At 37.6% G+C, this 27882-nt stretch overlaps 1 protein-coding gene across 6 annotated transcripts in view; it reads left to right on the top strand.

Annotated features, from left to right (window-relative positions):
- The window catches only part of RYR2 (ryanodine receptor 2), a 405629-nt gene extending 380846 nt beyond the window's left edge, over positions 1-24783 (top strand). For all 6 annotated transcript variants that reach the window (XM_068155143.1, XM_068155152.1, XM_068155161.1 and 3 more), the window contains 11 exons: positions 1123-1253; positions 1871-1913; positions 4728-4861; positions 10414-10474; positions 11793-11939; positions 12806-12940; positions 14172-14328; positions 16122-16186; positions 18942-19042; positions 22049-22100; positions 23494-24783. In XM_068155143.1, the coding sequence (XP_068011244.1) occupies positions 1123-1253; positions 1871-1913; positions 4728-4861; positions 10414-10474; positions 11793-11939; positions 12806-12940; positions 14172-14328; positions 16122-16186; positions 18942-19042; positions 22049-22100; positions 23494-23589 (1122 nt within the window). In that variant the 3' untranslated portion in view covers positions 23590-24783. The remainder of the gene's footprint in view (positions 1-1122; positions 1254-1870; positions 1914-4727; positions 4862-10413; positions 10475-11792; positions 11940-12805; positions 12941-14171; positions 14329-16121; positions 16187-18941; positions 19043-22048; positions 22101-23493) is intronic.
- Positions 24784-27882: the final 3099 nt, after the last annotated feature.

Here is a 27882-nt window from a genome sequence, read left to right on the forward strand (position 1 = left end):
TTCCCTTCCCTTCCCATCCCTTCCCTTCCCTTCCCTTCCCTTCCCTTCCCTTCCCTTCCCTTCCCTTCCCTTCCCTTCCCTTCCCTTCCCTTCCCTTCCCTTCCCTTCCCTTCCCTTCCCTTCCCTTCCCTTCCCTTCCCTTCCCTTCCCTTCCCTTCCCTTCCCTTCCCTTCCCTTCCCTTCCCTTCCCTTCCCTTCCCTTCCCTTCCCTTCCCTTCCCTTCCCTTCCCTTCCCTTCCCTTCCTTTCCCTGTTACTATTATTATTTCAGCATACTCATGTCCAGTCTTGACTAATAATGCAGTCAGAGTGACTTATGCAGGGTGTGAATTTTTTGGGGCATGTGAAATAATTCCAGGGAAGAGTAGGGTTTATTTTATGTTGATAAAACATTTCTAAGAAAAATTTGCTTTGTAGAGACCATGAGTTACATCTTCCTTCTTCTAGTGTACTTGTGAATGTCATCGGGATAATCAAAGAAAGTTGAGGGTAAAGTCTGATCCTTACTGCTCAGATGTCTTAACTGCTGGCAAAGAACTACAGAGCACAAGTCAAGTATATGGGGTGCAAATGTGATTTAAAAAGTTTTCTTTTCACTGCTTCCAATCTTTTATTGCACTGTGCTGTGAAACCGCTTTGCTTCTCACTGTGAAACCTCAAAAATTCTTTAGCAAATGAAAGGCAGTCTCCAACACCTCTGAGTATCAAAATGCAATCAATCTAAAGGTGTGATCCCAAATGAGTGTATTTTGAAACTAGAATTTCTAAGCATTCAACATTTATTTTTTCTTAAACTCTCTTTACTTGATAGCTCTAATAGTTCTGCAGCACTAGGGAACTATTTTTGCTTAAAGGATCTCTTTTCAAGGGTTTTGGCTACCTTTTTACAACTGTGTGGCACTGTCTAGTTACATGATTGCAACTGATTTGGTTCTTGTGCTTCTATACCTTCACAGTATTCCAGACAACTGCCAAGTCTTTTAATTTATTTTATTTTTTAATGCTATTTGTGCTTTGTTCAGTATTCATACTTAGTTTTTCATGACAGCCAGCTTTTCTGAATGATTTGCAGACATGTCAGTGTATTTTATATAATTCCTGATTTTTTTTTTTTCAACTGCAGGTTCCACTGGTTATTTTTAAGAGAGAAAAGGAAGTGGCACGGAAATTGGAATTTGATGGGCTGTATATAACTGAACAGCCTTCAGAAGATGATATTAAGGGACAGTGGGATAGACTTGTAATCAACACACAGTGAGTTTTTACCTAGTTTTTCTCTTTATAGTTTTGCAAAGAATTATTCTTCAATCTCCACAAAAATGTAGTTGATCATCCAGCTTGTCTGAAATAATTATGAGGGACATATTTCTAGCAAGGTTATAAATAATATTACAGACATCTGTTATGTCATTTTTCACTATTACTTCTTAATCTTACTCATTTCCAGGTTTTTGCTTTAAAATTATTTCTGTTCCATAAAAGAAAAAAAATCTTTTGGCAAGCAGGGTGATGAATGCTTACTGCAGTCAATTTGAGAGTGAACTGTAGTTTGCGTCATTTAGTGTCTCTTGAAGGCTGTCCTTTAGGTATATATTTTAAGTCCTGACTACCCAGTGGGACTGTGTGATCCAACTGCTTTAGAACCCTATCTGCAGTTACCACCTCAGCTGCTCTTTCTCAGCCACATTAGCATGGTAGGATGCATGCCATTTGGCAACTTTCATTCAAGTACCACTAAAATTACTAACTGGTGAGAGCAACAAATTACCTCTTAGAAACAAAATCAGTATGTAATTTTAATGATGTCTCAGTAACTACTGCACCTTCTCTTGACTGTCTAAAATGTAATGTTCTTCATCTGTGATTCTCAGGTCTTTTCCAAATAACTATTGGGACAAATTTGTGAAAAGAAAGGTAAATCTTATTTTTAAATATATATATATATATATGAAGTTAAGTTTTAATGAATGGTGATTTTTGTGTTTGAAGAAATATGGGCTATATTTCTTTGAAATAAAACTTTGGGTTCAGTGTAAATTTCCATATTTACCATTGTATAATGCTCGCAATTCTGTATTTACTTCCTGTTTACAATTACTATTCTATGGTTTGGGTAGTTATTCTTTCAGCTTTTTTCTACATACAGCTTATTGTATAAAACAGGAACTCAAATACATTCACAAAATTATGTGAAATATTTTTCTATGTATATTGCCACGTATGTAAATTGTTTTGTCTCAGAATAGAAAATCCCTCGCCCAGGGGAGGATAAGAAAGGAATCAAGTGAGAAAATACAACAGACTGAGATGTTTAGGCACAGAGTGTAGTCAGACATCTAGACTAAGCAGCAAATCATATACATTCATCTGTCCCTTTATGTCACTTAGCACTATTTTTCCGCACTTGTTTCTCCCAAAATTATCTATATCCATCCCTTTCCCTACCTAGTCTTCCTCCATATAACATACAACAGTAAATTCTGTGCAATACCCAAATGTTCCTTCTTTGCCATCCTATAATGTATCCCACATTAGGGAGGGACCAGAGTGGGCATCCATTCTTTGGGAGACTGTAATTTGGGTTTCTGTCTGTCATTGTACCCCTGTTCTCCTCTAGGCTTGAGAACATAGGCCTTTAATGAGCTGATAGCTCCTGTAATGGGCCTGAGAATAGCTGGGCAGGTTATTCTTTGAACTCTTCCCCAACCATTCTCTCTCTGTCATCCGTTGTTGATATGCAGATGAGCTTTTATCACATAACCTAACAATTTCTCTCTCAAAAATACTCCTTCATAGACTGAGACTATTGAAGTTCATTTCTTATGAACTGTTATGTCGAATGTTTTCTCATACTGCTTCTAGAAAATAAACGGGTTTTATGTACCATATCTTACAACATGATTAATCTTCCTAGTGTGTTTGGCCACAACTGAAAAAGAGAGTGTTCATACTATCCAATCAAATTTATCATTCCTGCAGACCACTCAATTCCAATCGTTAATCACACTTTTGGAAACATGCTTTTAAATACTTCATAGCTCTTCTGCTTCATCTTGCTGGTGAAGTTGGTTTTTATCACATTTTAGGTTGCCAGAAATATGTGTCTAAGCAAAGAGGAGGAAGTAGTTTGCACAGAATAATAAATTTCTGCATTGCTTCTGACAATGTAGTAGGTCAAAGAAGGGATCATAATAAAAATAAAGGTTCATGGCTTTAAATTGTGTAGAGGGTTTAGTACTTTGAGGAGTTGCTCTGCATGAATTTAAGTACCTCAAGTACAGAATTTAAAGTGTTGTTTTCTTTTAATTTTCGCACACACACACATATATATATATTCTTAAATCAAAGAAACACAGAATGGTAGAGGTTGGAAGGGACCTCTGAAGATCATTTAGTCCAACCCTCATGATAAAGGAAGTTTGCCTAGATCAGTCTATCCTAGTGAGTAATCCAAAATCATGAAATGTTTTCAGGCATGTGACAAAGAAGGCTTGTCTCTAAAAATATGTAAAAGCACAATAAAGATTTAGAGCATTGCTTACTATAAAGTTGCTAAGACACCACCTCACCTATAGGAGTCATTCAATTATGATACTGTTACCTAAATTTTGTATTTCTTTGAGTATTCTTTAGAAAATGAGAAGAGACAGATAATATGTAGGAAGAAGCTATGTGTTCAGGGAGAATGAAAGCAAATAAACACCAATTTCCAGACAAATTTCTTCTGAAACATGTTAAATTTTGTACGAAAGAGGTGGGAGATATTACAAATTCACTGAAAATTATTTTGTAGCTGGAACTTTGCTCAAGATCTTTTGATTACTACATATTCAATGTGTATTACAGTTTCATTGCATTAACTAACAAAAATACGATCATAAAATTGTGCAGTGGAGCCTGTTAATTAGTGTAGACAATTTCATGATTATTTCAATGTGAAACACTTCCCTTAAAAAGGAAAAAGAAAAAAAAAAAGGACAACAAAACTTAAATTTCTAGTCAAGATGTTCAGATTATATAAAAAAACCTTTTAAACAGATGTTGGAAAGGGTTTTTTGGGTTTTGTTGGTTTTGTTTTTTTTTTAAATTTGGTTTAGTTTGGTTTGGTTTTCTTGAATATCTAGTAAAGGTCGAGTAAGTGCCCTTGAGAAATCTCAGTTATTTGGAGGCGGGGGGAAATCACTGAAAGAGCAGTGAAACGTTGGAACAGGCTGCCCAGGGAGGTGGCTTAAAAGTGTTTAAAGGTCATTTGGATTTGGTGCTTAGTGATATGGTTTAGTGGTGAACTTGGTAGAGTAGGGTTATGGTTGGACCTGATGATCTCAAAGGTCTTTTCCAACCTGAATGATTCTATGTTCAGTATTTTTGTTTTGTTTTGATTGTGATTTTTTTTGTTTGTTTGGTTTGGGTGTTTTCTGTTTGTTTTGGTTTGGGGGTTTTGTTTGTCTGTTTGCTTCTCTCAGTGATGATCTTGATTTAGTTATGCTACTTCTAATGATTATTTTCCTGTTTCATTAAATGAGTAAGAACATCTTATCTTTGACACCCACAACTGGCCTCTATTGAATTGACTGCAGTTGAGCAGGAAAAAAAATTTAAAAAATGATTGATAACATAGATGGGAAAAAAACAGATGCAAAAGGTGATGTATGCTAAGCCTCCTGTCTTCAGAAACCAAAATAGCTGGTCTACCCAACTGATTCTCTTGAATGTTCCTCCTAACTTTAGGTCATGGATAAATATGGTGAATTCTATGGCCGTGACAGGATCAGTGAGTTACTAGGAATGGACAAAGCTGCTCTTGATTTCAGTGATGCTCGAGAAAAGAAGAAACCAAAGAAGGATAGTTCCTTATCTGCTGTGTAAGCATTTGCTTCTGATTTGTTTGTGTCATCATTTATTTCATTCAGATGTTTTTGTAGTTGTTTGGGGTAGTCAAAGTTTGTCATTCAACTTTGAATTTTCTCATTGATCTTTCATGTTTATCTCTACAGGATACATTAATTCTTAAATGGAATGATGTAGTGAATTTTTTTCATTATGTGTAACATATGTGCGTGACGCCACTGTTTTTAATGTATGAACATTTAGTTTAGTGCACAGCTGCCTGAATGCATCACATTCCCAAGCTTTTGATAGTGTCATTACAGGTGGGCTGGAAATGCCTTTTCATAGCTCTCTCAGTTGAGCTCAGCGGTAATGAATGTACTGTATGTTCTGCTTATAGAGAGATTATGAAAGAAATTTAAGTGATACTAGCCAGTAAAACCTAGGATAATTAATCTTCATGTATTTTTATAATTTTTTTCCCCTAAATTGTGTATTTGCCTATCATCTGATGGACCAACATGAAAAAAAGCTCCCGGACATTCAGAGTAATCACATTCATTTTCCTTCTTTGGGAAGGGACATCTTTAGTTTTTCAGAGCACTGCACTAATTTTTTTTTCAGTTCTATGTGTTCAAATAGAATGTATTTTAACAGATGGACTCTAAATACTACAGAGATTCTAATGTAAAGGTTTATTTGTAGCTTTCTTTTAAAGCAGCATTTTATCAGTGGGTTTACAGGGATTATATGCGGTAAGACATTGGGACCAATGGTAGATTAGAACTGCATTGAAGCAAGGGCTGATTTTATAAAGATGGATCTTTAACATCCATGTTTTATTAAAATCCATAAAGAAACTTGGGTTTCATCAAAACAATTAGTCAGGTGCGGTATTAAGGCCCAAGGACTCTGTGGCATTAGAATACTAAATAATATTATGCTATGTAGAAATACTTTACTTTCTTACCTGCTGTTTTGCTGATCCTATATAGTAAGACACATGCTTGAGTTCAGAAACGAATACTTATTTTTATTACTTTCATTGGTTGTGTAGAAAGAAAATCAAACTACTTTTACTTCCCTCTGTGCTCATCACTGATTTTAGGGAAGGAATTTGAAACAGTATTTCTGGAAATACTCTTGAAAAGGCAGATCAGAATGAAGCAGTTGAAGAAGGCTGATGAAATACTAAATTTGGAATTAGACCTGAAAAATATCAGTGTTTTGTTACATTTCTAATGTCTGGTCCATGTTATATACAGTGAAAAGATTGAAAAAAATTTGCAACCTCATCCATCTTCCTGGAACAGTCATTCTATACTTATGAGAGATGAATATGCTGTGGGAAAATAAACATCTATGACAGAAATCTACAGAACCATTTCCATAAAATCCATATGCTTCAGGAATCCATTTTTTTGCTAGTTTCAAAAATGTACACTAATGATCCTACTAAAACTTAGGCACATTCTAAATTCAATATTTGAAATGTCTTTACAGTGCAATGAAGACAAAGATAGGATAAACACTTGACTTGAACCCTGAATGTGCCACTTTGGGGGTGGGGGGGAGGGGGAAAGAATAGTATGACCTCATGTAGATCCTAACTCGTCTCTGCTTCTTCTTGTGATCCAGACTGAGGCCAGCCCAAATACTTTAATGTTTTTCTCAACACAAAAGGGAAATGCAGCATATAGCATTTTCATTGACAATACAAATGAACCAAATATTTATTCTGTCTCCTTGACCTGTAGCTCTTATTGTTTCTTTCCTTTCCAATGGAAAAATGACCTAGGAATACCTTCCTTCTGGCTTTCTGCAAGGAACTAGAAGCACCCTACTTGCAAGTGACCATGCTCCTTCAGAAGCTCCTGCCCATCCCACTTAAACACTGCATAAGAAAATCATCAGGGCACTGTTGTATTTAAGCTCTGGAAGAGCCATTCAGCTCACAGATGCAGTCTTTAGTATTTTTAAAGTATATGTATTTAAGTTTATAAACATGTATTTAAATAGTTCACCACTTCAAAAAGTTTTGTGCTGCATTATGTGGTTTTAGATTTGCTAACCTAGTAAATTGTTAGCTTTGCCTAGGTAAAAAACCTAAACAAATGATATGGTAAAAAAAGAAAACTGAAGTCTACTGAATCTTATTTAATTAGATAGCAGACTCCAGTATTCACCTTTAGTCTCTGTGCTTATTTTTGTCTTTACACAGCATTAATAATAAAACTGTGCTCTTTTACCACATTTAAGCTTAACATATAGTTTTGTGGAAGTTCAGTGAATACAGAAAAGTATGATTCACTGTGAATAAGGGGTAAAAAAAACCCTAAATGAGTTATTGTATCATTTAAGCATTTTCTACATAGAAGTAAAATGGATGTGTGAAAGATGTGCTGTATGTAAATTTGAGAGCAAGGGTCAAATCCTTCATAAATCAGAAAACTTCTACTACATTTCTTTTGCTTTTCCCTTTTTATTCAAGTAGCCTAATATGCTTCACAGGGAAAAAAGAATTCTTAATTGAAATAGCCTGTAGACTACTTGGAGTAGAGGTCTTTATCTAAGTTAGATTTAATGCTTTTTATAATGCTAATTATAGTAGCTCCACTTTATTTACTGTTTATACTATTATAGAGGAAGTTGAAACTTTTGACTTTTAGTTTTATGTGTAAAAATGATCTTAAGTTTTGTTTGTATTAAAGAAGAAACACTTGCATGGAATTCAAGTAGGAATTTACTGTTTTGACGGCAAGTATTCTTTGGGAGTGTAACATTCAAATGAAACTATTAATTTGATGTGTTTAATGTCTCTGGCTATACAAGTGAGAATTTTAGAAATCAGACCTTGATAGACTAGGGTTTAACTGTTGGTATTCTGTCTGAGGCCTGTCAGCCTGACCTCAGTGCCAGGCAAGATCATGGAACAGGTCATCCTGAGTTCAATAACACAACACTTACAGGATGGCCAAGGGATCAGGCCTAGCCAGCATGGATTTAGGAAGGGCAGGTCCTGCCTGACCAACCTGATCTCCTTCTATGATCAGGTGACCCGCCTGGTGGATGTGGGGAGGCCTGTGGATGTAGTCTACCTGGACCTCAGCAAGGCCTTTGACACCGTCCCCCATAGCAAACTGCTGGCCAAGCTGTCAGCCCATGGCTTGGACGGGAGCACACTGCGATGGGTTAGGAACTGGCTGGAGGGCCGAGCCCAGAGAGTGGTGGTGAATGGTGCCACATCCAGCTGGCAGCCAGTCAGTAGTGATGTGCCCCAAGGATCAGTGCTGGGCCCTGTGCTCTTTAACATCTTTATTGATGATCTGGATGAGGGCATTGAGTCCATCATCAGTAAATTTGCTGACGACACCAAGCTGGGGGCAAGAGTTGATCTGCTGGAGGGTAGAGAGGCTCTGCAGAGAGACCTTGACAGGCTGGACAGATGGGCAGAGTCCAACGGCATGAGATTTAACACATCCAAATGCCGGGTTCTGCACATTGGCCACAACAACCCCATGCAGTGCTACAGGCTGGGGTCAGAGTGGCTGGAGAGCAGCCAGGCAGAGAGGGACCTGGGGGTGCTGGTTGATGGTAGGCTTAACATGAGCCTGCAGTGTGCCCAGGCAGCCAAGAGGGCCAATGGCATCCTGGCCTGCATCAAGAACAGTGTGGCCAGCAGGAGCAGGGAGGTCATTCTGCCCCTGTACACTGCACTGGTTAGGCCACACCTCGAGTACTGTGTCCAGTTCTGGGCCCCTCAGTTTAGGAAGGAGGTTGACTTGCTGGAACGAGTCCAGAGAAGAGCAACAAAGTTAGTGAGGGGTTTGGAACACAAGCCCTATGAGGAGAGGCTGAGGGAGCTGGGGCTGCTTAGCCTGGAGAAGAGGAGACTCAGGGGTGACCTTATTGCTGTCTACAACTACCTGAAGGGAGGTTGTAGACAGGCTGATGATGGTCTCTTCTCCCAGGCATCCAGTACCAGAACAAGAGGACACAGTCTCAGGCTGCGCCAGGGGAGGTTCAGGTTGGATGTTAGGAAGAAGTTCTATACAGAAAGAGTGATTGCGCTATGGAATGGGTTGCCCGGGGAGGTGGTGGAGTCGCCGTCATTGAAGGTGTTCAGAAGGAGACTTGACGGGGTGCTTGGTGCCATGGGTTAGCTGTTTGGGTGGGTTGGATTGGTTGATGGGTTGGACACGATGATCTTGAAGGTCTCTTCCAACCTGGTTTGGTTTATTCTAATAAAGGTTTTATTCTAATAAAGATAATAACATATAAACCATCTGGCACAGAAGCACTATGTGCTTTTGTGTATGGCAGGTGTATAACATCTGTCATCATTGTTTCTACTTCTTTAATTATTTTCAGAAGCTCATCTATTTCACACACTGAAACCACTCACATTTTAAGGGTAAAGGACAGATGATATTTTTAATGCTATTATTTATATTTGTTCCTTGATTGTGATCTAGGTTTAGAATTACTCTATTTTTGGTTTCAATATAATACAGATGATCCAAACATTTCCAAAAAGAAAGTAAAAAAAAGGACAAGATACAATTACAAGCAAGAATGGTATACATCTTGTTTGCTAAGTTAGTTATATCATGTCCCCATAGAGGAAGAAACTGCAATGTCTCAAGTAAATTAATGGGTTTTATTTTAGTGAAAAAAATACAGCTAGAAGTTGAGACAGTTATTTGTGTTGATAGAATAAGAGGAGAATTTATACATAAAGGTATTAAAGAAATGCAAGGGGGAAATTTGGAGAGAATAGTTTACAATATCAGTCTGTACAACAGAATTTCTGAAGAGAGGATTGCAGCAGTAGAAGCTAACTGGCTAGTATAACAAAGCATCAAAACCTGTGTATGAAACTGGGACCCCAGACCTGGACTTTAGCACTCCAGATGTGGCCTTACCAGAATTTAATCACCTCCCTCAACCTATTAGCAGTGGTCCTCATGAAGCACCAGGGTACCATTAGCCTTCTTTGCTTTGCTGGTTTATGCTTGACTTGCATTCTACCAAGAACCCCAGGTCCTTGTCTACAAAAGCTTCTAATAATATACATTTTTCTTTCATTCATATTTGTTCCTAATATCAATGGGAAAATCAAAGGACAGAACCTCTGAGATTCATTTCACTTCACTGTCTCTCTTTGTCATCTACTTGTGTCACCCAAGGTATGCTCTCATATCTAATGGTAAAAAAATGGCATTTTGGGTGCAAAGTCTCTAATCTTTTGTGACATTGATTTAGACTTTCAAATAAATATCAATACTTCTTTTTCTTCATGGATGATAAAGACAGTTTATTTCACTTGTATATATATTACAGCATTGTAGACTTTGATCACCATTTGGCCTGATGAATCCAAACCAGTATGTATATTTTTTTAGACAGGTCTATTCCAGGTTAAAAGTGTGTATTACAACAAGGTTCTGATGTATTTCAGCATTTGGAGAAGTAGATCAGCTGTTGTCTCCTGTGTCTCTGTGACAGTATGCTTCCTACAGATTGTGTTGCTTATTTTCCTATTCTGTCCTGATATAAAATGTAATGTATTTATTTATTTTTACAGGCTAAATTCCATTGATGTTAAGTATCAGATGTGGAAACTAGGAGTTGTTTTCACTGATAATGTAAGTTATCAGATTTTATTAATATTTTTTTTAATATATATATTTATATCCTTGCAAAGGGAAGCATGAAATACTATAGAAGCTCAGTCAGTTCCCACCCTGATTCTGATATGCTTCATTCAGGAGCAATAAGAAATGAGATTCCCACTGTCCCTACCTACTATCCAGCAAAACCACAGCCAAGGGAATGGGCTTGGCAGAATCAGCGGGGAAAGAAGACCCTATTGAGCTTAACTCTAGTCTGGAGCTGTGAAGAGACATGAGATGTGTAGAAGTGTAGAATAAGAAAGCGCTACTCTCTAGAATTAGGAAACAGACTATATGTGTTGTAATTGTTCATAAACTTTATAAATAGTTGAGTATTCCCACACAGTCATAATGGTGCAGTCAGTGTATGTGTAACTGTTAAAATATGTCACTGAAGTTGATATAGTTTATGACATAGAAAGAGGGTGGGTTTTAATAACTTTTGAAAATAAAATGTCTTTTAAAAGCAACAATTAAAGATAAACAAGATTCACTGTTAAAATACCTTGTAGTTTAAGAAGTGACTCATCGTACAGTTAAGAGTCTTGTGATTATCACTTGCCGACTGGAAAAAACAGCTGGGGAACGAACAATTTTGGAACTAGAAACGCCAGATCATGAAATCTGACTTTAGATAGAAAGAGTGAAGCAGGTCTTCAGAAAGCACCATCTGTAAAGGGTTAGATTTTATTAAAGATTAAGAGTTTTCTCTGAAGGGAGTGACTATAATTTCTCATATAAATAAGTATGTGTCTTGAAGTCCAAGAAAAATCAAATGATAGATGAAAAGATGAAATTAGCATTTGCAGCAATAGTTAGTAAAATACTTAAACATGTAAATAGTAGTTTAAGTGATTTGAGTTAATCATAAAATTACTTTTGTTGCTTTCAGAGTCCTTTAATTTGGCATTAACCACCTTAAGTCTTTAATATTTTTAAGTAATTATTTAGAATTTCCTAAAGAAAAAATTATTTACATCAGAAAAACTTTTTGACATTGAAAACATTAACAAACGAGGATTTAGCAATTTCAAAGGTAGCTTTTACAAACTGAAATTTAGAATATGTCAGTTTTGACCATATCTTGTGAAATCTGTTTGCTGATTTCATGTTTTTGTGCAAAAAGAACTTTAACAATCAAACCAGCAAATTCTATGTAAAAACACATACAATGTTTTCTGTATAAAGAAAAGCATATTCAAGCAATTTCTGCCTTTCCTTAGTGTTTTGAATTAAGTTAGAGATAATAGCCATGAGCTTTATTTTGTGATGTACTTATTTTTTCTGTTAGTCTTTCCTTTACCTAGCGTGGTACATGACCATGTCAGTCCTTGGCCATTACAACAATTTTTTCTTTGCTGCTCATCTCCTTGACATTGCAATGGGATTCAAAACCTTACGAACTATCCTGTCATCAGTGACCCACAATGGCAAACAGGTATCCACTGTCATCTCTTTTCAGGTTTTATATTTAAGGAGTACACAGGAAAGATCACTTCATAACTTAATTCAGCAGCTCTGCAGATTAACAACATAATTGAACTTTCACCATAGGATTTAGAGCCTGGGTTAGCCGGGAATCTAGCAAATAGAATTTATAAGCATAAGAAAACAGGAGTACAATGCATGATAATCGCTATCTGTTGCATGAAACTGTTTCATAAAGTTACTGGGGTTTTGTGGGGGTTTTTTGAGATTCATCTAAAGAAAGGTGCAGTTGAGACCCAGTTACTCTTAGTATGAGAGGACTGTTTGAGAAATTCAGCTCTTTGATGAGAAATCATTTCTTTAATCACAAACTGAGTTTAATTGATGGAACAATTATTAAAATACTAGGAACAGTTTGATTTGTGTGTGATTTCACAGATGTAAACAGAATCATTTCAGTATTAGTACAGATACTATATTTCAACTGTATAATAGGTGACAATAAATAATAGTGTTATTACTATTATATAATAAACGTTAAGATTTTTTTGGTATGATCATGTGAGTTTTATACGATGCTACTGAAGTGTTTGACTTTGTATGAATCCATTGGATTTTATCAATTTTGTCTTTGTTTCTGAAGCCTGGTTTTTTCTTCCAAAGGAAAGAAGCGAAATGCACAATCTTGACATGAAAATAAGCCATATATTAACAAATATTACAAAGATGTGTAAAGAGAGAGAGAAAAAGTAAAGGAAGTTTTCTTTCTGATAGTACATACAGATTATCATTGCTTTCCTTCTCTATTTGCAATGAAAACTGTATAGTGCAATTCCATGGCGGTATTGTATCCACTTCTGTAATTTTGTTTTCCAGCTTGTGCTAACAGTGGGATTACTGGCAGTAGTCGTATACTTGTATACAGTAGTGGCATTCAATTTTTTCCGTAAGTTCTACAACAAGAGTGAAGATGGTGACATGCCAGACATGAAATGTGATGATATGCTAACAGTAAGTCTTATTTTGCTTTCTAAAGTGTTTTCTTAAACTTGTTTCTGTTTATATCATTAGCCAGCAATACAGAAGTTACACAGTTTCCTTCCTTATGAGCTTCTAACAACCTGACTGGGTAAATCCCAGAGCAATTTTTATCTCATAGTGGACTCTGTTTGCAACAGGATTTGGACCGGAGTCTGAAATTAATATAACATAGAAAAATGAGTATAAATAAAAATAATGTGATATGCTATAAAATCAGGGTTATCTTTTGTAAGAGTAATAAGATTTCATTTATTCTCTGTAGAATAAATAGAAAATAACTTCTGAAATGTAACACAACATTCACTCATTAAGTAAATGATTGACTTTCAATACTGAAATAAAGACTATCTCTAAAAATAGTTGGGTTTTTTACCAGCCACTGGTCACTCAGCTTCTATATCAATTTCTTATAAGGGATTTTGGAGGTGTGTTAAAAACAAAAGAATGGATTGGTTAGGTTAGAAGTTTTATGATTTGATTTTAGGAGTTATCATCACTACATTTTGATAGTGTGTGAGAAACCTGGACCTGTAGTTTGCAAAGCTATGTAAAGGAAAGGAAACAATCCTGTTCTTCAGACCTCTGAGAGTGATATTGTAATCTTATATTAAATTGCAACGTGATAAACTGAATTTTTGCATTGTCAGAATCCCTCATAATTGTACTGAGAGGCCTCTTATACTTTTCACATTGTAATTTCACAGTATTGGACTCAAAGTTCTGTCATTAGCCTGTCCTTTGCATAAACATTCTCAATGGGGTTTTGATTTGGTCTGTTTGGTTTTGGTTTTTAATTTTTGTTTGAAACACCAAAGATGGGGAAGTCATCAACTTTTGAGCTAGGAAAATGGAAAAGGAGATTACTACAGCAGTGATAGTATTTCCTGTTCGCACACTACTTGAACAATTGCATGTGAATCATGATGCACTGCTGAGCTTAAAGTAGTTGAACATTTGATAATCATTTTGAACTGCAGCATAATGACAGAACGTGAAATACTGCAGCTTGAGCTGTGCAGCATCATTTCACTTCCCTATGAAATATGCATAACCTCAAAGAATAAGAACCTGCTAGAAGGAAATGACCTAGTGTGGTTGCTAGAGAATAAACCAGTTATGCCAATTACTGAATTGGCAACAATGGATATTTTTACTTCTAACTGCAAACAAAATTTCTATGCCTTTGTTATGTGTTTTCTAGTGCTACATGTTTCACATGTACGTTGGAGTACGTGCAGGTGGAGGCATTGGTGATGAAATAGAGGATCCAGCAGGAGATGAATATGAAATCTATCGGATCATCTTTGACATCACTTTCTTCTTCTTTGTGATTGTCATCCTGCTTGCAATTATTCAAGGTATATGTTTGTAACCATGGTGAGACTGAAAGCATTATTAAGCTGCATAAAGGTCTGAGTGCTAAAGTAATTATGCACCTAAGATTCAATCTGGACACTGAGACAGCTTGTGAAGCACAAATTTGTATAGTAAATCACCTGCAGCTGTTTTTTATCTGCATGCTGTTCTTCCTAGTCTCTCAGTAGGCTCTAACTGGATCAGAATCAAAAAGTTCTTTGCTGTGAGAATACTGATGTCACTACAGTTTCTGTCATCTTATCTTCTTTCTAAAAGCCTCCTGTAAATGATCTGAAAGAGAAGTGATTAGTAATCTTGTGGCATACCTTAAAATTGTCTTTCAACGTAACCTTCACTTTGTGATCCTATGTGGACAAAATTAGTGACGGGTGCTGTCACTTTTCCCGCTGCCAGCATCTGATGTTCTTGACTGCCTGACAAATCTTCAGATTAGTGGTAGCGGTGTGAAAATTGGAACACAGATTTAAGAGGATTAATCTTTTCTTCTGTAAAACCTTCTGTTTGTTCTGATGCTTGCTTATTTGAACAATGTCAAAGAGTAAAGAAAGGTATTTGATAGGAAGCAACTTTAGTCTATCCTGGTTAATGACAAATTACGAATGACCTGCTGTTAGCCTAGCTTCTGAATTTGTGTGAAACAATTTGACTGATAGTCTGGCTCAATGTTATAATCTGGATAGTGGATACTGAATTTTGGGAAGTCAGGATTTTTATTATCTTATGTTTGTATTAATGATGTTTAGAGTTATTACCTAAAATATGTCAAGCCCTGTCTGTTTACACATACTTTAAAAATATTGTCAGTAATGCCCAGAACCATCAACTGTTTGCACAAGTTAACAGAAATATATCCTTGATTTTTGAGAACCGTGTAATGAATTTTACTAGGCCCAGTTGATGTTACAAAAAGTAATACCTTATAGCTTTCTGTCTGCCAACTTGTGGTGATTTTGACACCAGTGAGGATGCTTTATCCCTTCCCACAAGGTGCCTCAGAGCCAGTGGTAAATTGTTTATAACTCTTACTCAAGCAACAAGTTTTTTAAGGGTCTTCAGGAGGGTGCAAAATTTTTTATTGCCTGAGGTGGCAGATCTCGTATTATTTGTTTCTTCAGTTTGTGGGCAGCTGAAGATTAGAGACCTTAGCTGTCAAGCTTTGAGTATAATTGTCATCTGATTTTCATCAGTTTTATAGCACTGTAGTGTCAATAATGATTGCAGAGTTAGTCTTGTTTGTTTTGGTGCAAACAAAGGAGAATCATAAAGAATTTATAATCTTAACTGTAGAGCCTGTGAAGGTTTTTCTACTTTCTGTATGTCAGTGAAGTGACGACTCCTGTAGAGCTCTGACAGTGGAACTTTGTTCTCCATGTCAACCATAATGAGAGAGGATACACAGAGTTCTGGGCCCCTTTTAATCCCTGAACTCTGTTAAATGTACAACAATATTCATTCTATAGTAAAACCTTCATCACTGTAAAACCATGTGTACTTTCATGTACTGAATCCAGATTAGAGGACTGTGAATAAAACAGAAGTCTGCTTGTCCTTTTTTTATAATTCCAGATGGTACTGCCAGCCATGTTACTGGTAGCCTTTTTTTTACTTGCTCATTTTTCCTCATGTATTGAGTTGGTTTTGCATATTGGCTCCTATTATTTCTGCACAAGATTCTCATTTAATATTCTTTGTCAGAGTTATCCTTGCATTTCTGAATATTCTTTGTCACAATTCTGTTCTTGAACATGAACTATCATTTTAACTTAAACCCTAGGTTTAATTATTGATGCTTTTGGTGAGTTAAGAGATCAGCAAGAGCAAGTTAAGGAAGACATGGAGGTAAGAACATCCAGTAGCTGAACTGTGCCTTATTTTCAAGTTTCGTAAGTATCTGTTTTCAATCAAAATGTGGTCTTGCTGGTGAATAGCTTTTTTAACTAAGGGGAAAATACAGTTCTGTGGACAGTTCAATATCATACAATGTCCCAGATGATGATCTGGTTTAACATCTCAGTTCATTAGATGGAAATAATAAATGAGATATTTTTTGTGTCTATTCAAATATAAGAAATTACATAAATGCTTCTGTTACTACCCAATAAAATTCTTTTTAGACAATTTTAGCAAAACTGCTAGAAGCAGGATTCTGAATAGCATTTACCACTCTTTGCTGCCTCTTGTGAAAGAGGTATACTGTACTTTTAACAGGTGCTAGCTACCACCTTGAAAGTCTCTTTCTATGGGACACAAACCCAGGTTGCCTAAATTGATAGTCTGCTCTAAGCATAGTTTGCAATTGTTTGTCAATTCCTAATATGGATTTTTTTAGTACTTCCAGATGCAGTGTGGCAAGTTTTTTCTGTCATTGATAGCAAAAATTCAGAAAGAAACCCTAACAGCCAATATTTTTATTATTTTTTAGCCTAATTTCTGTATCTTCATTTTTGTAAACAAGAAAAATCTTTGTAGGTTGCTGTGTATTATAATGAATTACATGTCTGTGGCTATGTAAGTTTTTTTGATCTTCAGAGTATAGGTCTCTAACACAGGGTTGTTAACACTGTCATGGTCACAGTTTGTCTCAGGGGTGATGTTCTGTTGTGGAAGCACCCACAAAACAGACAGCAACAACCACCTGAAAGCTGTGCATTTGTTGTAATTAATCTGTTCTCCTTGCAACACAAATTACAGTTTTGCATGTCAGGTGGGAAAATACTAAGTGCCGGCCACCACAACCCTATGCAGTGCTACAGGCTAGGGTCAGAGTGGCTGGAGAGCAGCCAGGCAGAGAGGGACCTGGGGGTGCTAGTTGATGGTAGGCTGAACATGAGCCTGCAGTGTGCCCAGGCAGCCAGGAGGGCCAGTGGCATCCTGGCCTGCATCAAGAACAGTGTGGCCAGCAGGAGCAGAGAGGTCATTCCGTCCCTGTACACTGCACTGGTTAGGCCACACCTCAAGTACTGTGTCCAGTTCTGGGCCCCTCAGTTTAGGAAGGAGGTTGACTTGCTGGAGCGTGTCCAGAGAAGGGCAACAAAGTTGGTGAGGGGTTTGGAACACAAGCCCTATGAGGAGAGGCTGAGGGAGCTGGGGCTGCTTAGCCTGGAGAAGAGGACACTCAGGGGTGACCTTATTGCTGTCTACAACTACCTGAAGGGGGGTTGTAGACAGGCAGTGGTTGGTCTCTTCTCCCAGGCAGCCAGCACCAGAACAAGAGGACACAGTCTCAGGCTGTGCCAGGGGAAGTTCAGGCTGGAGGTCAGGAGGAAGTTTTACACAGAGAGAGTGATTGCCCATTGGAATGGGCTGCCCGGGGAGGTGGTGGAATCGCCATCACTGGAGGTGCTCAGGAGGAGACTTGACAGGGTGCTTGGTTGCATGGGTTAGTTGATTAGGTGGTGTTGGATGATAGGTTGGACGTGATGATCTTGAAGGTCTCTTCCAACCTGGTCTGGTCCATTCCATTCCATTCCATTCCATTCCATTCCATTCTATTCTATTCTATTCTATTCTATTCTATTCTATTCTATTCTATTCTATTCTATTCTATTCTATTCTATTCTATTCTATTCTATTCTATTCTATTCTATTCTATTCTATTCTATTCTACAACTAATTAAACCATTTGGAGAGACAAACCACAGTGTGCACACACTTACTCAGAAAAGGAAAATCTCCCCATGGGTACCCAAAATATATACATATACACTCACCAAGGTGGGGCAGGGACCGCTTTGATGAGGTCCCAGGCTAAGGGGAGAAGATCTGACTGCCGGGCTGCTTCTGTGTGAAGAGAACCCCCTATCTCCATAGCAGAACACCAGTCAAACCCTGCAATTTGTTGTGCTGTGGTCGATTTCTTAATTAGTCAGAGACCTGAGTTCTCCAAGGAATTAAAGGACTTCTGGGTCTGGAGGCACCAGCTAATATCTATGGGCATCAAGCTGACCGTTTTCAGCTCCCAGCAGGCCTTGGCTCCTTTGTGCAGGGTCTTTCAGGACCTTGCATTTGGTGTTGGGGTGGAGGGGGCAGTCATACCTGCCACATGTTCTTTGGTAAATCTGTACATGAAAGTACCCTATACTTGGTGTTTTTCTGTTCTTGCGTTCAAGTATGACTATAAAAACTCAGACGGACTTTGCAAACCTACTGTGTTTGCTAACGTAAACTTTGAGCATATTCAAATTCAGCTGAACAAACACAACATGCATTGAGGTAAACATTGCCATATGTTACAGCGAATACTACTTATTGTGTTAAAGAAGAAAACAAAAATGCACAACACCTTTGACTGTTGTTTGCCATTCTTTCTCCTGATATCTGTTCCTTTACAGAGGGAAAAGATTGTTGGTTTGGTTTGGTTTGGTTTGGTTTGATTTTAAAACAGTAGGAATCTATTCAGATGGCAGTTAAAATTCTATTCAAGTGTTTTGACTGAAGTATCCAGTCTCAATTGTTAAAAGAAAAGCCTTTTTTTTCCCCTAGCACATATTATCCATAACACATTGTCATTTTCAAGAAAATTGTATTTTTATTGACCTTTTCTCAAAATGGGTTATGTTTATATATAATAATGAAGTGCTCTTCTTTCTTTTAGACAAAGTGCTTTATCTGTGGAATAGGAAACGACTACTTTGATACAGTGCCCCATGGCTTTGAAACACACACACTACAGGAGCACAATTTGGCCAATTACTTGTGAGTACAGTAAAAATTAATTTATTGCTAACCCTTGTAGCCTCTCCAAGTACCTGCTTAACTCTCTTGCATAAGTAAGAGTCAGTACTGTTTGGCTTTGATGTGCGCTTAGGCTGTCTGAATATATAATTCTGTGGGGATGGGAGCAAGGAATGAACAAACTTCATTACCTTGTTTCTAGCTTGGTTGTGACACGGAAATTTTGTGCAATCTAGGAGATGGAAACCAGGAACTTAGTATGTAGGTGTGGAGGCACTGTTAAATAGGACAAGTTGTGTAAGGTACAGAAGTATGACCTGGCCTGCAGATTGATTAAAAGAGTGCACAAGCGAAGGAGTAAAGCAAAGGAAGGAAAAATACTGGACACAGTTTTTGAGTGGAGTGTAGATGCTGGCTAAGAGAGCCTGCGACAAAGGGAAGTAGGGAAACTGGAGAAGGAGCCAAAGAGGGGAGGGATCAGACCAAGGGCATCAGATCCACCTTTGGATGGCTGAGGTCCTGAACGCCTTCTTTCCCTCAATGTTTAACAGCAAGGCAGGCGTTCAGGACAAGTGGCCTCCAGAGCTGGGTGATGGGGTCAGGGAGCAGTGTAATGCCCCGGTAATCCATGAGGAATTAGTTCGGGACCTGCTGAGCCACTTGGACACTCACAAGGCCATGGGACCAGATGGGATCCATCCTAGGGTGCTGAGAGAGCTGGCAGATGAGCTGGCAAGGCCGCTCTCCATCATTTTCCTCCAGTCCTGGCTGACCGGTGAGGTCCCAGATGACTGGAAACTGGCCAATGTGGTCCCCATCCATAAGAAAGGTCAGATGGAGGAACCTGGAAACTCCAGGCCAGTCAGCCTGACCTCAGGCTGGAGAGCTGCCAAACAGAGAGGGACCTGGGGGTGCTGATCAACAGCCACTTGAATATGAGCCAGCAGTGTGCCCAGGTGGCCAAGAGGGCCAATGGCATCCTGGCCTGCATTAGGAATAGTGTGGCCAGCAGGAGCAGGGAAGTCATTGTGCCCCTGTACACTGCACTGGTTAGGCTGCACCTTGAGTACTGTGTCCAGTTCTGGGCCCCTCAGTTTAAGAAGGGCATTGAAACACTTGAACGTGTCCAGAGAAGGGCAACAAGGCTGGGGAGAGGCCTTGAACACAAGCCCTATGAGGAGAGGCTGAAGGAGCTGGGATTGTTTAGCTTGGAGAAGAGGAGGCTCAGGGGTGACCTCATTGCCCTCTACAACTACCTGAGGGGTGGTTGTGGCCGGGAAGGGGTTGGTCTCTTCGCCCAGGCAACCAGCACCAGAACAAGGGGACACAGTCTCAAGCTGCGCCAGGGGAGGTTTAGATTCGAGGTGAGGAGGAAGTTCTTCACTGAGCAAGTCATTCGTCATTGGAATGTGCTGCCCAGGGAGGTGGTGGAGTCACCATGCCTGGAGGCGTTCAAGAGGAGATTGGATGTGGCACTTGGTGCCATGGTCTAGTCATGGGGTCTGTGTTGATAGGTTGGACTTGATGATCCTCGAGGTCCTTTCCAACCTAAGTTATACTGTGATACTGTGTGAACTTATGGAAAGTCTAAGCAGAGCATCAGTAAGCTCTGAACTCAGTCTTTTTAAATGTGGAAATAAAATAATTTCTTAGGTCGACAATCACTGCATCATACTTGTTCTCTCCTGTCAAATCCAGTAGTAAGATGTATTTTATACTAGCACTGTGTAGTGGTTTGAGCCTTAACCGAGAGTTAAAAGCTCAAATGGGGAAAAGGCTGAGAATCTCTTCTCCACTGCCCCCCCCCCCCCCCCCCTCCTCCCTCCAAACAGGGAGAGGAGAAAAAAAAAGGGTAAGGAGCAAATCCACTAAGCAACAATCTGGAGTCAGCTTGGAAGTAGAGAGGCAAATAATTTTTTTTTCTTCAAATTATATATATAACAATAACAGGGAAAAAAAAGGTTCACAAGGGCAAGGAACAAGAATGGATGGGAGGGGGACAGAAAGGAATAATACAAAACCAGTCTTTCTCTGAGGAGGTGCAGAGGCAGCAGGGAAAAGGATCAGGTCCAGCCACGTGGCTGAGGATCAGGAGGGCAGCTGCAGTAGCTCTCATCCAGCAGAGGCAGGAGCCAAAAAGGAGATCCAACAGCTATGATGTCCTGCTTTTTATACCCTAGCTGGGCAGGGAGTGGGGAGTGGAACAGACTCAGCTTTCCCAGGGGGGAAACGCCCTTCAGGGAGTGTAAAGTACCCGCAAGCTCTCCACCCTGCTTTCTTCTTTGGTTTTCAGAAAAAGGCATTAACCCACCACACACTGTCATCCTTAATATCCATGAGGCAATGGGTGTATCATGACTTTGTGTCTATACACTACTACTGTATGTGCACAGAAAGAATAAAACTGTGAAGTCAAATGTCCCTATAAAAAACTTCAATTTGAAAAACAGGTTGTGCAAGCAAAATAAATTGAAAGCACCATTAAGTCAGACTTTGGTCCTGGTTACACATCAGTAGCATAAAATAGTATAAATTAGAGGGTTTTTTTCCTGCTCATGATGATCTTGAGTTGCATTCACTAGTAAAATATCCCTAACATATAATTTCAAGAAGAGAAATCTCTTAATTGTCAGAATTTCTTACTCGCTGTGAAGAGAGGAAAACATAAAAAGCTCCAGATAATGTTCTCATTCTATTTCCAAGTTGGTGTTTGTGGGCAAGAAAATGTCTATTGCAGTTTTCAGGTTAGAAAATTTAGAAAATGTTAATTTAAACTGAGTTACCATTTATTGTAAATGAAACAATATCTTGCATTTTAGCATATTGTTTATTGAACAAGGAGTGAATGTCAACAGTGCCAGGAAAGAATATTTAACATGTCTGCAAGTATTATCATAAATAGAACTCTGGAACTTGTAAGTCCATAAACAGCATTATCGTTGCACATGCTGAAAAATATCCACCCCTCTGTGGGTTGCCTTATGTTTCCAAATACCCTATTCATAATAGCTGTATCTTTACTTGCAGGTTTTTTCTGATGTATCTTATTAACAAAGATGAAACAGAGCACACAGGACAGGTAGGTTGAATAAGTCTACGACTGTCAACAGTTATTAAATAAGACTGATTCTAAAATAAAAAAACCTTCAAGCTTGGCAAAACTAAGTAATCTAATCAATATGGTATGTAACTTAATTCTCATTTTTCTAAACGATTCTTAGGAGTGTTAGATTGATTATCAATTGGATTATCAATTCTATAGTACTTCCTATTCCTATTTTGCTATTTGAGCTATTATTCTTAAATGATTACTTTCACAAAATATAAATACAGACTATGAACAAAACCAATGAGAAACAGAACATCCCTTGAAAGCAACACTTAATTTTTTCCAATTAATTCTTCCTTAATAGTCTTACTTAATTTCATTTAATTGTCATTGTTATCTACATATATAATGTTCTGTATCTACATTCCTAGATAAGTTCATATGAAAGAGCTTGTGCATGTATTTTAAAACATATTTAAAAACTGTACATATATTAAAAAGCTTCTCTCACTGAAACCTGTGAGAAAAGTTTTCCTTGGAAGTTACTTCTTTGCTGTTGTTCTTTAAAACTTCTGGTGCTTTCTTCAAATTCTCTAAGTATACTTAAAGTCAGTTAAAGATGATATTAGGTTTAGACAACTTTTATTTCTCAAGTGACAGTCTTGCAGCTGATTAAGAAAATATGCCTGTTTTGCAGACCAGAAAACAACAAAAACGTTATACATGTAGCCCTACAGATTTGGATCAGAGGAATAATTTGCTACAAATCTATGTAGCTTATGCATTTTGAACTCTCATATATGTACTGAGCAATTATAATAATTGTAATAATCTTCTTTGCAAAAGTTTCCCATTCTTGTCCATTATCAGATTTTATGTGTTTGCTTTGTGATTTTTGAACATCCATTTGTCAATTGAGAATTTCATATTAAAAGAGATTTATTTATTTTTTCATTCTATTTAATTTTCAGTTTCATTTTCCTTGGTATACAGTGTGTCCTACTATATTCACTAAAGCCAGGTTTCTACAAACCATTTTGTTTTGATACTGGCACTTCATACTACATAACTTCTATTTTCTATGTCAGAAAATATTATGCTTGGCCTGGTGTTTGTCTTGTTACTGTCTTTGAGTTTTACAGTGCTCATGTATGTACAGTAAGAACTAAACTACCTGGTCCTCTTAACATGTGTTTCTCTAGTGTGTTTAGACCAGGTCACAAAAATCTGAAAGCTGCTCTAAAATGATCAAAATAATTAATGTGATTTTGTAGATTGATATGCAACAACCTGATGTGCACAAGAATCATAAAAGTGGAACAGTATATAGATAAAAGCAGGGGTGGGGGGGGGAGAGAAGTAAGTCATGGTTGGTGTTTTCTCAGTGTATCAAGGTAAAGTACTTACATTGTCTTTCTTTCAGGAATCCTATGTATGGAAAATGTATCAAGAACGGTGCTGGGAGTTTTTTCCTGCTGGTGATTGCTTCCGAAAACAATATGAAGACCAGCTCAACTAAGCAGAGATGAGGATTTCCAGACAAAAATACATCCCTGTGTTTCCCAGCTCTTTTGGGAATGTCTAACAGGTTTCTTAATTTCCCAAACCTGTGTGCTTTTTGGAGCACCAAATCTCTGTTTTTAATGGCCTAACTGCTCTTTCATTTTCATGTGTATTTGCTTTGAGAACACTGGAGTAAAGAACAACGAAAACTAGCAGCAACTCTGGAAAACGTACCACCCACTTGCACATGCAAAAGATATCCCTATACATAACATGCACACATAAGAAGAGACTTGAGACAGCTTATTTGTGAAACTGCCAGATGATGTCCTTGTCTATAAGATCACACATGGGGTGACATGGTAGCAACACTTACTCAATCTGTTTATTTCATCATCCTGAAAGGAACTATATGTAATTTGCAGAGCACTGTAAAAGATTGTTGTGGACACTAAGTTCTGGGAAATAGTGCCTTACTATATGTGGGTTGACCTATGCAGAAGATGAGTGCATGATGACACCATTTTTTTTCCTTTGTCTTCCCATTCTTCAAAGTTAATATTTATTTTGTGGTTTGGGTTCTTTTGGGAGGAAGTGATTTGATTGTGCACATTTTTTTAATATGACTGGAGTGTCTCAGGACAAGTTTAGGTTATTGTCATAAAGTTCATTTCACATTTACCTTCCTCTTTAGCTTTTGCTCTTATTTTGGTAATGCTCTTATACAACACTGCAACTTTATGAAATCTTTGTATGAAAACAAGACAACTGCAAAAACACTTTAACAAGAAATGTTTCATTGCATGTTTATTATGCAAGTTTAAAACAATTTACAAAAGCCAACCTTCAGAAGCAAGTTGATCAACTTGGAAAACATTCACAATAATTATATCCATAGTAATAAAGTGTTGTGGGCTTTATTGTACATCTGGAACAAATATCATCAGCTAACAATGTATATGTTATGAATTTGACAGTAGTTTTGGTTTCTTTTCTTTTACTTTCATTTCTGCCACCTGTGATCAATAGTGGAGCTGAAGATTTTCTTGTTAAATTATTTTTTAAAAGCAAAGCTGAAGCAATATCCATTCAGGGACTTCATCAGTTGCATCATGAAACATCAATGATGTGTACATCACTCCATTTTGAGTCCTTTTCAATTGTAATGCCAGTCTTTACAAATAAAAAGAGAAATTCAGAATGGAATCAAGCTGGTTTTGTTAGCATTTGAGGTCTTTGTTATGAAGTGTTTTTATTAATCTCTGAATTAATTGCACCCACTTCAAAACAGGATTGAGCTTACTGTTTCCATAATGAAAGCTTTTGGGTTTGTTTGGGGTTTTTTTTGTTCTGTTGCTCCACCTCATTTTTTCACAGGCTGCTGTTTTGTCATAAAATAAATTGGCTGTATTAATATGCAGTTATAACTAAGAAAAAATACAATTAGAGGAATAATATTTTTTTAATATTCATTCAGTATTCTTAAAAGCCAGGCTTTCAGTCCAGCAGATTGTCAGCATTGCCACTCTGAGATTGGGATCTGGATGAGGATTCTGGTGAAATGATCTCAAATTCTACAATATTTGAAGCCAGAGGCGGGGCAGGCTGATAATGGTAGGAGACTCAGGTACAGCAGCTACGACTTGTTAATTGGGTGTTAAACCATCTCCACCCAGTCTGGAATATTCATCCAGCTTTTTTCCCCTCCCTATTTCATACAGTCTAGAGATTGCAGTGATGTTTCTTTTTGTGTGTACAGCATGAGAACACTATTTTGGTTTCTTCACGTTTTGCTGAGAATTATGTAGTTAATGATTCTGATCCCTTTGTTCTGAAAATGAAATCAACTGAACTTTGTAGACAAATAGCAGAATAAAAGTGACATTTTTTTAACCTCAAGTGTCACATAGGGCATCTTTGCTATTGAAACTAATATGCTATTTTAACAAATATATGTGAAGCCAAACTTAAATACTAGAGTCTTTCAGGATCAGATCTAGTGATTATATGGTGAAGAAAAAGCTTTCTTTTTAAGTGTGAAAAAAATCTTAATTTATTTCAATATAGCTTTCACAGAAGAGAGTTTCTACTCCTGAGTTTTAGTTAATGAGAAAATACAAGATTTGTATTCACTGCTGGAAAATGATAGGAACTGGTTTTGGCAGACCTTGCTGTTCCCTTTGCAATGACTGTAGACTTTCTGTTGAGTCCCTGAAACGTCCTGATTAGTTCAGTGCACAAAATTATTTTCTTTTCAAGAAAAGAAAATCACTTTGAAATTAAAAATAGGAGTACATCACAGTGGATCTGGTTTAGCTGAGCTGGAGTTAATTCTCCTTGGAGCATATTTCTAGTCTGTGTTTTGCAGTGCTGTAGTTGGGTGTTGATAACACACCAGTGTTTTGGCTGCTGCTGAACCGAGCAACCAGGCTGTGCTATTCAAACATTTCCCTAACCCAAGGGTATGCTGAGGGGTGGGCAAGGTCTTTGGAGGGGACACAGCCAAGCCAGCTGACACAAACTGGCCAAAGGGATGTTCCATACCCTAAGGTATCACCTCAGATATAAGAACTAAGTGAAAGAAGGAAGTGGGGGGATATTTGTTGATGCTGTCTGTCCCTCAGAGTAAGTGTTAAATGTAGAGCCCTGCTTCCCAGGACCGACCACTGTCTGTTGATGGGAAATAGAGATTAAGATCTCACTTTGCTTTTGCTTCTACATGTGGTCTTCTGCTTGTGCTTATTATTAAATTGCTCCTATCTTATTGTTGTCTTTTGTTATATTTTTCCCTCTGCCCTATCCATCTAAGAAGGGGAGTGGTAGAGCAGCTTTGGTGGGTATTTGGCCCCCAGCCAGGGCCAAACCTCCACACAGGAGACTGGTTTGTTTAAAAGTATGTGTTTCCTATGACTCAGATACTGTTTCTGACATTAATGTGCACTTTTAACAGGATATTTTTCAGGTGGGCCACGTACTATACTATGGACTTTAGTGTCCAAGTGAATACTGTTTAATTTGGATTAGTCTTAAACAAAATTGGAGAAAATTCTTAGATTTTATTAAAAATTACTGAACTTACACTGTCAGACACAAATTTTCTGATTTTTTTTTGTGTTGTAAAAGCCTCAGTAAACTATGTAATGCAATCATACAAACACAGCCTACCAATCAACACAATTCACTGCTATAATGGTTGTATCAAAAGAAATTACCATTTTCATATGTGTCATGCATGCTAGCACAACATATAGGAGCAGGTTATATGTCTCTTGAAAACAGCAATGTTAATAGTTTCTTTTTTCAGCTATGTCTTACTGAGACAATCATAGATAATAGAAGATAACAAAAGGATGCTGTAATGTCCTAGGCCAAATTGTTACCACAAGAGCTTGTCCACTAATGTGCCATTTGAAGTTTTCATTGAATGTTTTTATTTGTAGTATCATCTTATTGTTACAGGACTCTTACCAATAGCATTAACATTTCTTCCTATGATTTCTTTGATAACATTCCTACCTTCTTCAGAGGCCAAATAATTCTCTTTACTGATGTGATCACCTGTAAAGTATTTACAGGATGTAATATTTTCAAGGGGTTTTAATTTTATAAAGTAGAGAGTATATTGTTTAGTTGGTTGTTTTTTAATTAGCCATATCAAATATAACTGTGGTATCCAGAACATCTGCTGCAGAGAGCATGGGTGTGGGTATGCTCTTTGATTAAATATTTTTAATATTTATGTTTATAAATGTAGCACTTTCAGTCACTTTTAAGTCACAGTCATTTTTATTTGTACAGTTACTTGCTTATTTTTCAGTTTTCTTGAGCTTTCCTGAAGCTATGCTAAAACAGAGAGGATTAGTTACAAATACAATTTTGAAATGTATCATCCTACAGTCACACAAGATTTGCAAGATATTTAAGTGCAAATATCCATTTATAAGTGATTTTTTTTTAGGCAACTCATTTCTTTTTCTTTTTGAAAGCCCTTTATGTGTGTTTCCTGAATTAAGGTTTTGTATATCATCTGCAATTTCTTCCATGTAGTTTTCTTCACAATTATGATTTTGTTCAGATATTTGTTTAGGTAACAGGATGCATCTCTCTTAGGTGGTAAAGAGGACCCTTCTCAGCATCCATACAGCATTGTTCTGCTGACCTAATGATGGTCAAGAATTGAGACAATTTTTTGTCTCAGCTTGCTTTTTGAATGACATAGTCAAGGGATGATCTGCAGTTGCAAAGGTTTGGCCTGTACATTTTTGTGCTGGATAGGAAGGTCTCAGTTAAAGTTCTTCTGAAAAAAGTT

This window comes from Melanerpes formicivorus, unplaced genomic scaffold (genome assembly GCF_026170545.1).
Source record: "Melanerpes formicivorus ecotype bairdi unplaced genomic scaffold, bMelFor1.0.p_v2 SCAF_2, whole genome shotgun sequence".
Taxonomy (NCBI): Eukaryota; Metazoa; Chordata; class Aves; order Piciformes; family Picidae; genus Melanerpes; species Melanerpes formicivorus.